Here is an 11,639-nt window from a genome sequence, read left to right on the forward strand (position 1 = left end):
AAAGCATAGATATTTTCTGTAAAAGCTGCTCTGGCATCAAGTCCCACAATTTCTACCCCAGCTGTACAGCGTAGCTGGATGGAACAAAGATGGGAGTCTGTTGTTCTTATTGAGATAGGGTCTTAACATATAGCCCAGGCTGGCCTAAAACTCACTAAGTAGACCAGTCTGGCCTGCTCTGCTTTCCAAGTGTCTCCCAAGTGCACCAACAACAGGTCTAGCTCAACTGTGTTTTAATAAAGTTTTATTTATCTGGACAACAAGAATCTGAGTTTCATACCATCTTCACATTTCACGAATTCAAATTTTATTTCTCAACCTGCTCTGAAAAACAACTCATTTGGGCCTTAAAGACTACACGGGCTTACATATACGGTTAGCTGGGCCTCAAAAGCTGGGCATTTGTTTAATTAGAAAAAAAATAAAATAAAATAGAAGACTGGGAAACTTCCCTAATGACACCTTAGTAGTGGAACATTTTTGCTCGGGTATTTGGAGAATACCGACGGCTCCTACGGAAAGAGTGTTGACCAACACTCCCAGGGCATACCCTCCCTGGAAGGCAACCAATCCTTCATGAGAAGCAGAGGAATCTTATTCAAATGGAAACACCTTTACCTTCCTATAGCTGGAGCCGCTCGCTCACAGTAAAGGTGGGAGTGAGTCTGGACTGCTTCCAAACCCGTAGCCGAAGACAGAAAGACACAGACAGAAATGATCACTAAGCTGTGCTTCACCGAGAAGATCATGGTCACGGTAAGAAGGTAACAGGGCTCTCCTTATGTGGCTGCCGATATGGGATCATTGCTGTGGCCGGCTTTAAGAAAGAGCAGGTAACTGTGTATCTGATGCTTGGCCAACTTGTATAACCTTCAACACATTTCCTAGGCTGGGGAGACGGACTGATAGATAAAGGACTTGGTACACAAGCATGAGGATGCAACCCATGGAAAGCCAGATGGATCTTTACAGACCACACAAACTTTTGAAATAGACAGACGAAGGCAGGTAAAAAAGACTGTATCCATTAGAAAGAAATATTAAATTTAAAATTCCAGTATGAGGACTGGGGCTCATGAGTACCATCAGCAGAGTGCCTGCCTACCAGACATGTGGGTTTGATCTCCAAGCACCATAAAAAACAAGATGTCACGATATATACCTGCAATCCCGGCTTTTGGGAAGTAGAGATGGAATGGTGGTTTCAATAAGAATGGCCCCCACAGGCTCATGGACCTGAATGTCTAGTCATCAGGCAATGGCACTATTTGAGAAGGATTAGAAGGCCTCATTGGAGGTAATGTCACCGAGGGCAGGCTTTGAGATTTCAGAAGCCCATGCTAGGCCCTCTTTCTCAGTCTACAGATCAGGATGTAGCCTTGGCTACTGCTCCAGTGCCATGTGTGCTACCAAGCTCCCCGCCACGATGACAGCAAACTAGACCTCTGAAACTGTAAGCCAGCCCCCGATTAAATACTGATACAAGAGTTGCCTTGGTCATGGTGTCTCTTCACAGCAAAGCACAGCAACTAAGACAGAGGAGAAGATCAAAATTTCAAGATTATCCTTCAGTAGGAAACGAGTAGGGGCCCAGCATGGGCTACATGAAACCCTGACCAAAACAAAGACAGGAAACGGCAGAAGAAGGACAGGGCTTTAGCTGAGTGGTACATCAGAAGCCTGTGTTGGCTCCTTGCATTGCGAAACAAGAGCAAACAGTATCTCAGTAGGCAGCATAGGCTGTTATTGCTGGGTCACTGTGAATTTAATGGGTGAATTTTAGCATCGAGTGATGTTAAAGATTTTAACACTGAATGCTTACTAGAAACACTAACTTGAAAAAGGATTTAATATTGGCAGGACACTTTGGTACTGAACAGTAGACGATGCAGATTTTTTTTTTTTAAAATATAATCTATACAAAGTGAGAGGAGCAAGCAACTGGAGGGGGGGGAGAGAGACAGATAGAGACAGAGAGAGAGAGAGGGGCAGAGAGACAGAGAGAGACAGAAAGACAGAGAGAGAGACAGAGGGAAAGAGAGAGAGTTAGTTCAAAAATTAAGTATGATGCATACATCTCCTAGCACTTTAAAGGTAAAAAGGAAGGGACACGGAGTCCAAAGTCATCCTTGCCCACACAAGGACAGACAGGGCTACATGAGACTCTTCCAAAACACAAAGACAAAACCCTACAGAAGGAATATGAAGGTATTAAAAGGTAAAAAAAAAATAAAAACTTAATGGTTACCTAACAATTAAGAAGTTCAAAAAAAAAAACTAATCTTGTATTTTGATTTTTGATTGGAAGGAACAAGGAAAAAAAATTAAGCACATCATCATCATCATCATCAACAACAACAACAACATTTCACTCCCACAAAGTTATACTCCAAACGGGAGAATACAAAGCCACAGACTGAAAACTTGAAACAATGAGTCAGTAGAACAACTCTTTTAGACTATTGTCCTATTGAAAAATCTTGGGAAGTGGGGATACAGATGACCTCCTCCTTCCCGGCTGCTTTGTTTTGTTTGTCTGAGACAGAATTTCAGCTGCTAGCTCCTGCCGCCTCAGTTTCCTGTCTCCAGAATACTGGGATTACTAGCAGGTGCCACCATGCCATCTCTGAAGTTTTCAGTTATCTGAATAAAGGTCTTATGGCTTTTCTTTTGTCTTCAGTAGCACAAGATGCAAACTGAGTTAAAGGAGGATTAACATCTAAATGTGGGCAAGTGCAAACACTCAAGTCCAGGACAGTCCTTACTTTCCCCCTAGACTGTTACCCAAGGAAAGGTAGGAAGGAAATGAGGCAAAACAGGGCACTGGTGAGACTTGTGTCCTCAGAAGTCTGCCATTAACTGCCCTTCTACCTTACTTCGCAATCCCTCTTCCTTGCTGGCAACCAGGAAGAATTCCGAAACCTGTTATCTGATCTACAGCAGCCGGAATAAAGCTCCCTTCTCCTACACTGGGAAACGAAGCTCTGATACCCTCTGTCTCTATTTCAACACAGGTTAGGGAAGGTGTCCACCTAGGCCAAGCCTGACAGACATTCTGAGAGCAGTTGTTGCAACGGACAGCTCAGTCTTGGCAGCTTCCTAGCAGAACCCTGGAGACTGTAGAAAGCAGAGACACCTAGAGTTCTTTCTTTCCTCTCCCTGCACGTGAGCTAGCCGATTACTGAAATATGCCAGTTGATCTCTATGCACTTGACAATGTGTCCCAACAAAACACTTAAGGGATTAAAAAAAGAGAATAGCCTTGTGTTCGGCCTTCAACCTAATAATACAGCTAAGCAAGTTTTTCCATCTGTAAAGGAAGCTCATACACAGGCTGGGCTACCCTCCGCTGACCTCTCAGTACTAGAGAAAAATGGATTCTAACCTAGGGACACTCCATCGGGGTCCCACAAACCATCTGAGCGTCTTACTTTTTGAACGGACAGCCAGAGTTCAGGTCTCTTTTGACAGATTGCTGTTAACCTTATTAGCGCTACATCTAAAAGCCATTCAACCCAGGAGAGCATGTCGTGTGAGCAGGCATAGATGAGTCAGTCATTGGGAGTAAGCGTGGGCTGCTAACCAGCTAACTAAAAAGGACTGATCGAAAGCTATAGGTCAGATGGAACTACCACACCTACGCGAACACTGCATGAAGAAAATACTTTGGTGAACTACAAGGCTTTCTAGTAAGCCGCTAATGCATACATTAACAGAAACGGGTAGCCAGACTAGACTGCAGGACACCTGAGGACATCTCTGACGCACACTTTAAAGCTCAGCCACAGTACAATCGTCGTTACAAAACAGCTGTCAGACAAGGCCACCTTTCATAAACTCTTACAAAGAGTTTACATGGTTGAACATCTGAAGAGACATTAAATAGAATTATTCTGTGTGTGTGTGTGTGTGTGTGTGTGTGTGTGTCTGTGTGCATATATTGTATAGGACGGTGTGCACGCATGTGTGTATGAAAACAGACATCATGGTCAGGTGTCTTCAGTTACTCCCAAGTGGTCTCTCATCGAAACTGAAGATTATTCATTAGGCTAAACTGACCAAGCAGGGAGCCTCAGAGATCTTCTGGCAAACAGACTGAGTGATCTCCCAGCCATATACATATATCACGTTTTAACCCTCACAATAATGCACAATAACTTTGCAAGAGAAGCCCTAAGACACCTAAAAAGGTGTATTATTAATTTTAAGAAACACACTGCTATTCCCATTAACAGTTGAAATAGAGGAGCTTCCAAACATATGTTTGTTTTCTTGCTTTTAAGTTTTGGCTTTAAGTAAAACACATCTTATCAAGTTCTTTGAAGGCCTCAATAAAGTGTTACCCCCAGCAGGGAGGTCAGAATCACTAGTGCACCTTTTAACAAGCAAGTGTGTCTGCTACTGCGGACCTGCAGGATCAGACTCCTCAGAGGAGGCATTAAAACCCTGCACGTTTAACAAGCTCTTTGGGGTGATTCTCTCAGGCTTAGAGCTGAGAGCTTCAGGATGACAGCACACAGACCCACACAGAAAAAGAAGTGGGGAGAAAAAAAAATCAAAAAGAAAGCCAAGGCAGATCTAACACAAAATCAAATCCCCAAGTCCAATTCCTGTGATAGGACTTTTCATTTTCTGAATGGAACTGAGACTGGCGGTTCCAGGGCCAGGTCTGCCAGGAGGAAGAGGGAGAGGCAGGCTGGAAATCTGGAGACTGGAGTGAGAAAAAAGAAGAAACAATTCCTGTTTGCAGGGCTCAGAACATACTCTAGCTCGAACTGTTCCCATGTTTTCTTACAGATCTTCTCTTCCGCAAAGCAGCATTTTGTTTAAACATCCAATAGCCACTTGAAAAACAGAAATGGTCGTTAGATTTCTGGAACCCAGCGCAGAGACCTACAAAATAGCATTTAGTTTTGCTTGCTCCATTAGAATTCCTCAGCTGTTCAAATACCTTAATCCCACCCTATCCTATTAGGGGGAAGACGGGCAGACAGACAAATATTACCAAGCACAGTGACAAAGGGCTCAGAAGGTAAGTGCACTGATAAGCCTGACGTCCTGACTTCAAATCCCAGAAAGAAAACCAAACTCCTACCAGTGGTCCCTGAAATCCACACAGGCACCATAGCATGGGTATTAGCCCCACCCCCTACATGTGAAAAGGAATATAAAAACAAACAAACTTCTTTTAAAAAGAAAACAAAAAAGATAGAAAAATAAGTGTTAACTATGGGAGTCAAAAAACAGGGCACTCACTCTGTTGGGGTTTGGTAATGGAAGGGAGGACATTTCCACCACAGTGTGGTGGAATGTTCATTTCCCATGTATCTACCTCACATCACACTTGATAAGGATTTACAGCTTCCTAATCTCATGTTTCAGGAGTCCCCAGCGCTTCATTCAGACCTAGGTCAAGTGTAAAACTGAAGTACACCAAGGTTCACGGACCTCGGCAGCCAAAGAACCCCTGAGGAAAAAGTACTTGAACAGACTGGTTCTGTCTGCCCAAATAGTAAGGGGGCGGGGGTCAGCAGCCAGGGGCACAGAAAAGAAAGAAGCCACTGAGGTATAATTTTATCAGCTAAAACAATTTTACAAGTTCCTATTTTGATCCCATCCAATGCCCTTAAAACCTTCCACGCCCACTAATTGCAGGTAACGCAAGGGGCCATTAGTTGACACAGCTGATCCCTCGGAACTGCCTTAACAAGCCGGAAGGAGCTGTGATGAAAAGCCCCAGGAACTCATTGCTCAGGATGCTTGCGCAGCCGTCGAAATATCCCACAAGATGCTCAAGTCTTACCAAGGGAGGGACCAAAAAGGATATTGTGCCTGCCTCTCTGGTCCACATAATTCCATCACTCTGTGTCTTCCCATCTCCACAACCATGGGGACACAGAATGTCACCGACTAGAGGAATTGCATCTTGCCCTTTTATGTTATTATTTCTTCCTACAAGGAAGAATTTTTTTTTCATTTTTTTCTATTTTTTTTCCCAGCTGTGTTCACAGCTATAGTATGCACGATGTTCTTGTACCTAAGATGTAAGTCGCGACCGATGGACGATTCGAGTTTGACCAGTCTAACTGTAACTTGCCGGAAGTCATCAGCTGGTTGCTTTAATAAGTAGAGTACATGTTTTAGGAATTTATGAAACAGACTTAATCGCTTACATAGAACTAAAAACAAAATCTAGTAAACTGTCGGAAAATCACAGGATGAACAACCTCCAGAAACACGGTGAAGGACAGCGGGACAGGAGAAACTATCTTACCTTTTCTGCCACTTTTCTGGTTAGTGGCATCAGGGAAGTTAGTAACTTTATTTTTCATTCATAGAGATTTCTCTGTGCTCCCCTAAGGCATTGTATTAGAAGCAATGTTTCCAAACCCTTGGGAAATTTAAGTCTATCACTGGTCCTTCCAGGAAAATACAGGCCACGGATCCGCCATTACCATCCAACTTAACTTAAAATCTCAGGAAATGTGTGTTCTAATCTGTAAAATCTGAGCGGGGAGTTGTGAGAACTAAATATGCGCTTGGAAATACCAGGTAACTCTATCTAAGATGGTAAAGATGCAAATTAGGGACTTTGTAAGCATCTATTTCTGCCCACAAAGAAACAAGGCAAAAGTTCTATCAGGTAGTAGTTCTATATTATAGGAATAGATTATGTAAATTGAAGCGGATGACTTCCCTCAAGTCACATCTAGTCAAATCTGTCACTCATTAAGAGCACTGACCATCATGCATACTACAGCTGTGAACACAGCAGAGAAAAATCAAAGTAAAATGAACAGCGCTCATCGAAGACACAGAACACCTTATGTGTTCACTTGCAAAAGGAGACAGCAGCAGTTGGGCAAACTTTACAAGTGAGTCCAGGCACAGAGTTCGAATCCAGGATGCCCGTCCATCTCATCCAGTTCTCTGGGAACGCTCAACCTGCAGGATTCCGACCACGAGGGGCAAACACCGGCTTCCAGGTGCAGCCCGAGCCCGGTGGCGGCCGCGACCCAACGCTGGGTGCAGACGCCGCTGAGCGGGCCGCGATGCTCCGAACGGCCCGGCCCCGCTGCAGCGGAGACCCACCCACATCGGGCTGCCAAGGCAGCGGGCACGGTGCTCCGCTCCTGCCTCCAGGCGCCCAGCCGCGCCCAGCCCCGTTGCCAGCCCGAGCCTCACCTGCCTGCGGTCGCGCCGCCGTCAGTTCTGACGGAGGCCGACGGGAGGTGCCGCCGCCGCCGCCGCCTCCCGAGCGCGCCGATCGCGCCTCGGCTTCCTCCGGCTTCTCCGGTTTCGCCTCCCGCCCGCCCGCGCCGAGGAGGAAGCCAGCTCGCCCCAGGCCTCCTCCCACGCTTCCCGCCGCGGCCAATGGGCCCGGCAGCCGCGGAGCCGCGCCCGCCCCCTGGCGGTGGAGGACCGAGCCGACGCTGGGGTGCCGGGAGGAAGGGCCACAGCCGCCAAGATCCCCGGTCGCGTCTAGGACTCAATCTGGACTTGCCACGTGGGAGCTGCCGCATCCGCGGCCAGGAGCTGAGTGGCACTCTGGGAGGAGGGAAAAATGTGTCAGCGCCTCCGCCTTTCAGTCACACGCACACAGAATCCCAACCTTTCAGGCGGCAATTTGAAATAACCAGTCCCATTCTAGAGTTCTAGGACTGTAGGGAATCTTCACTCCTGCAAACATAAAAATCCTTCAGGCGGGGGAGTCATAACGAATTCTGCAACCCTGAATAATCTATCCTAGGGGAAGAGTATTGTTTGCATGCTGTACGCCAATTTCTTCTTTCAAATTATTAGCGGTATGATAAATATTTTTCTCATCTGTTAGGAACCGTATCTTTTCTCAAAATTTTACAGGTAACCGGGAAATTAGCACAAATTTTACTACACACAATCTAAGAATACGGTATTTCTAGTTTCAAATCCATATCCGAATATTTATTTCTTTGGAAATTGGGATAATTTGTGATTGCAAAAATTAAATTGCTATGAAGTAATAGGAATTGATTACAGCGATTACCTTATCAAATTTCAACTTTCCCCCCAAAACATAAAACACACAACCTAAAAAAGAACTATGAATCCTAGTGCTTATGGCCTAGGAAAAGAAAAGGAACAGGAAACAGTTGAATTAAATTCCAAAGGGTTATCTAGGCCTCTGTCAGTTACCTAGTTGCTGTAAAGGAACACTATGACCAAGGAAACTCATATATGTATAAGGGGGACTTTCTTACAGCATCAGAGGATTAGTACATGATCATCAAGGTGAGAAGCAGACAGGAATGTTGCTGGAACAGTAGCTAAGAGCTTTAAGTCATAATCCACGGGCTTCAGACAGAGAATAGACATTGCTGGACCTGGTGTGGACTTTTGAAACCTCAAAGCCCACCTCTAGTGACCCGCCTCCTTCAGCAAGGCCACACCTCCTAATCCTTCTTAAACAGTTTCACTAACGGAACTCAGCATTCAAATATATAAACCCATGGAGGAGAGGGGCATTTGGTTTTTACAGTATTGAAAAGACATAACACTTAATGTACACATGCCTCTCCTCTGGTTCCTGTATCCCACTAAAAGAATTTATGAAACCCCTTACATGGGAAAGTAAGTTCCTGTTTGGGAATGAGCTTTTTTTCTCTGTAACTTAACAGACTAGGAAGGAAACTATGTTTATCACAGTCTGATAAAATCACCCGTGGAAGCAATGCTTGTTCCTAAAGTCTGTTTGATTTCCTATGTCCCACACACATTAAGATAAGGCTCAGAACACTTTCTTTGGTCAACGATAAAACTAATAAATGACTTACAACCAACATCGTTTTTACTTTGATTCATTGAACAGACTAGAGCCAAAACCATTCCTAAAACATGTGCTGCACAGTGTGTGAGAATCTGTGTATGTGTATATGTTTTCTGTTATAATGTAGACTACATATATTTTTACTCAGTACGTGTTGTGATTTCTTTTTTAAGTCAATGAGTCACTTCTTCAGAATGATTGTGACTTAGCCTGTTCTGTGGAAGAGTTGGGCTACCTTCCTGGGTTCTATTTGTCTACTGTAGGTAGGCAGGAGTAGTCTGGATTTGTGATCGCAGGTAAGGAGAATGCAGGGAACTTTACAGGTCCGGGAGGTGCTAACCAACCTGATATTATTGTGTGTTTTAACGATAGGTGATGATCACATGTTCTAAAGCTAATGTTGCTTGTGTACTTACTATGTGCCGCCACATGTCTAAGATTGTTATATCTGCTTATTCCTGTAATCCTATAAATACACAGGAGGAATGGAAGGGGGGAAAAGGAAACTATGCCCAGAGTCAAAGTACTAGGACCTCACAGAGCCAAGCTTCAACCCAGGTGAATAACTTCATAGTCCTTCTCTTTTGCTTGCTTAAGAATATATATTCATTGTTCAGGCTTGGTGGCTCATACCTTTAATCCCAGCACTTGGGAGGTGGAGAGAGGTGGGTTTCTGTGAGTTCAAGGCCAGCCTGGTTTACATAGTGAGCTCTAGGACAGCCAGGACTACATAGAGAGACTGTCTCAAAAATATGAAGGAAGAAGAAGAGGCGATGGAAGAGAAGATCCATCCTCTGTTCAATGTGTGTGGGGTTTGAGATGAAACTACAGTCTGTAAACTTAATGAGCCCATCACATTATTTTAAACATAAAAGTGATTTAAAGGCCTCAGAATATTGGTTAACTGGAATAGTCCATTTAGAATCATTTTTTTCTGCATTTAGAAGAGTAGATCACATATAAACATGGCCACCAATGATTCCAATCACCATGTAGGATAACTCAGACCAGGATATTGAATGATGAGAGCGAAAGAGAGTACCACGTGGGAGGGGAGGATCAGCATCTCCATCCCAGTAACCGACAACAAGGCACTAATGTAGCCATGCTGTGCTGTGCATTCTGACGGCTCATGGTTGGGTTAGTGTTGCTAAAAACCATGCGTTAAAGTCTTGGTTGCCGGTCTGTGATGCTGCTGGAGGATGTTGGGGCCCTGTAAGAAGTAAGGTCTCCGTGAGGAAGTTGGATCACTGAGGGTCATTGGGAAGCCAACCAGTTCCTCTCTCTTTTGCTTCTCTGCCACAGTGACATGCGCAGCCTCCTGCGTAGTGTTTGAGTTTAGTATTCAATGTAAACATATTTTATATGTTAAAGTATAACCACTGAGCCATCTCCACAGGCCCACACATTTGCTCTGTTAAGTTCTGAGATAGTGTTTTAAGATAGTAGTCAATAATGTATATAATCATAGGATTTTTGCCTATGAGTATGATTATTTTAAAATTATATATATATATACATATATATATATATATATATATATATATATATATTGAATTAAAAGCTCAAACTGTGAGAGGTAGCCAGGAACTCATCTTTCTAGAAAAAAAAAAAAGGTAGAGAGGCATGATGATTTAATGAGAGATACACAGTAAAAGTAGCCGTAGATGCTGGGTAAAATTCAAAATACACATGTAGTTTAGAAATATAATTTAGAATTTTTATAACAAGGTACATTCAGAATTTCTAGCTTTGTCCTTGCTCATAAGAGCATAATAATTGGGCTGGGGAGATGGCTCAGCGGTTAAGAGCACTGACTGCTCTTCCAGAGGTCCTGAGTTCAATTCCCAGCAACCACATGTTGGCTCAGAATCATCTGTAATGAGAATTGATGCCCTCTTCTGGTGTGCCTGAAGACAGCGACAGTGTACTCACATACATGAAATAAATATTAAAAAAAAGAACACAATAATTATAAACAAGTTATAATGTAGGCAATTTCACAGCACTATATTTTGGTATATATCAATACAGTCCATAAACTAAGTGGTTTAACTTGATATATATATATATATATATATATATATATATATATATATATATATATATATATATGAAATTTACTTTTGCATAAAAAGCATGCTTAAGTTTTCAGTCTATTACCATTTTTATTAACAAAAGAAAATGTTAAGTACTATAAAACTTTGATTATTTAAAAGATATCATTTCCATTCTACTTCTAGGGTGTCTTTCAAAGCATTAAAAACAGCATTTTTGTCCACATTATAAATTAAATTAGGTGGTACAGTGTGTAACGGTGACCTACATCTGAAAATGTATTCAAATAGTGGCTACAAAGTAAATTACCTGCCTTTGAGATTATTTGCAAATTAATATTACAAAAATTATCAAGAATATTAATAGATCCCCCAAAGGGTACTTTGTAATTCTATAAGCATAATTCATAAAATATTAGCTCCTAGGGAATTTTCTCATTTAATGTCATGGTTTTACAATACGTTATAAAAGGTTTATATGATAGTGTGAAGTGTGTGATGAAAAGACAAGCAGAAATCATGGATCAAATTAAACACACACACACAGAGACACAGGCCCACATATGTGCACTCTGAGACATATGTGTGCACTCTGAGATACAAGCAAACATAAATGCAAATACACACAAAAGCAGGCATTTCATATGTATAAAATTGTTCACGATACAAAGTACTTTAAAATGTATATTTGTCAGGGGCTGGAGAGATGGCCTAGTCGTTAAGAATGCTCAATGCTATTGCACAGGGCCTGGATTCAATTCCTGGCACCTACATGG

General features: G+C 42.8%; 1 protein-coding gene across 3 annotated transcripts in view; it reads right to left on the reverse strand.

Moving 5' to 3' along the window:
- Positions 1 to 7,275, reverse strand: part of Fam3c (FAM3 metabolism regulating signaling molecule C) — a 48,688-nt gene extending 41,413 nt beyond the window's left edge. The window contains exons 1-2 of one of the 3 annotated variants that reach the window (XM_087657177.1): positions 6,275 to 7,193; positions 6,038 to 6,117 (exon numbers count right to left, since the gene is read on the reverse strand). In XM_087657177.1, the coding sequence (XP_087513303.1) occupies positions 6,038 to 6,107 (70 nt within the window). In that variant the 5' untranslated portion in view covers positions 6,108 to 6,117; positions 6,275 to 7,193. 3 annotated transcript variants of the gene reach the window in all.
- Positions 7,276 to 11,639: the final 4,364 nt, after the last annotated feature.

Source organism: Rattus norvegicus, chromosome 4 (genome assembly GCF_021556685.1).
Source record: "Rattus norvegicus strain SHRSP/BbbUtx chromosome 4, alternate assembly SHRSP_T2T, whole genome shotgun sequence".
NCBI classification, from domain to species: Eukaryota; Metazoa; Chordata; class Mammalia; order Rodentia; family Muridae; genus Rattus; species Rattus norvegicus.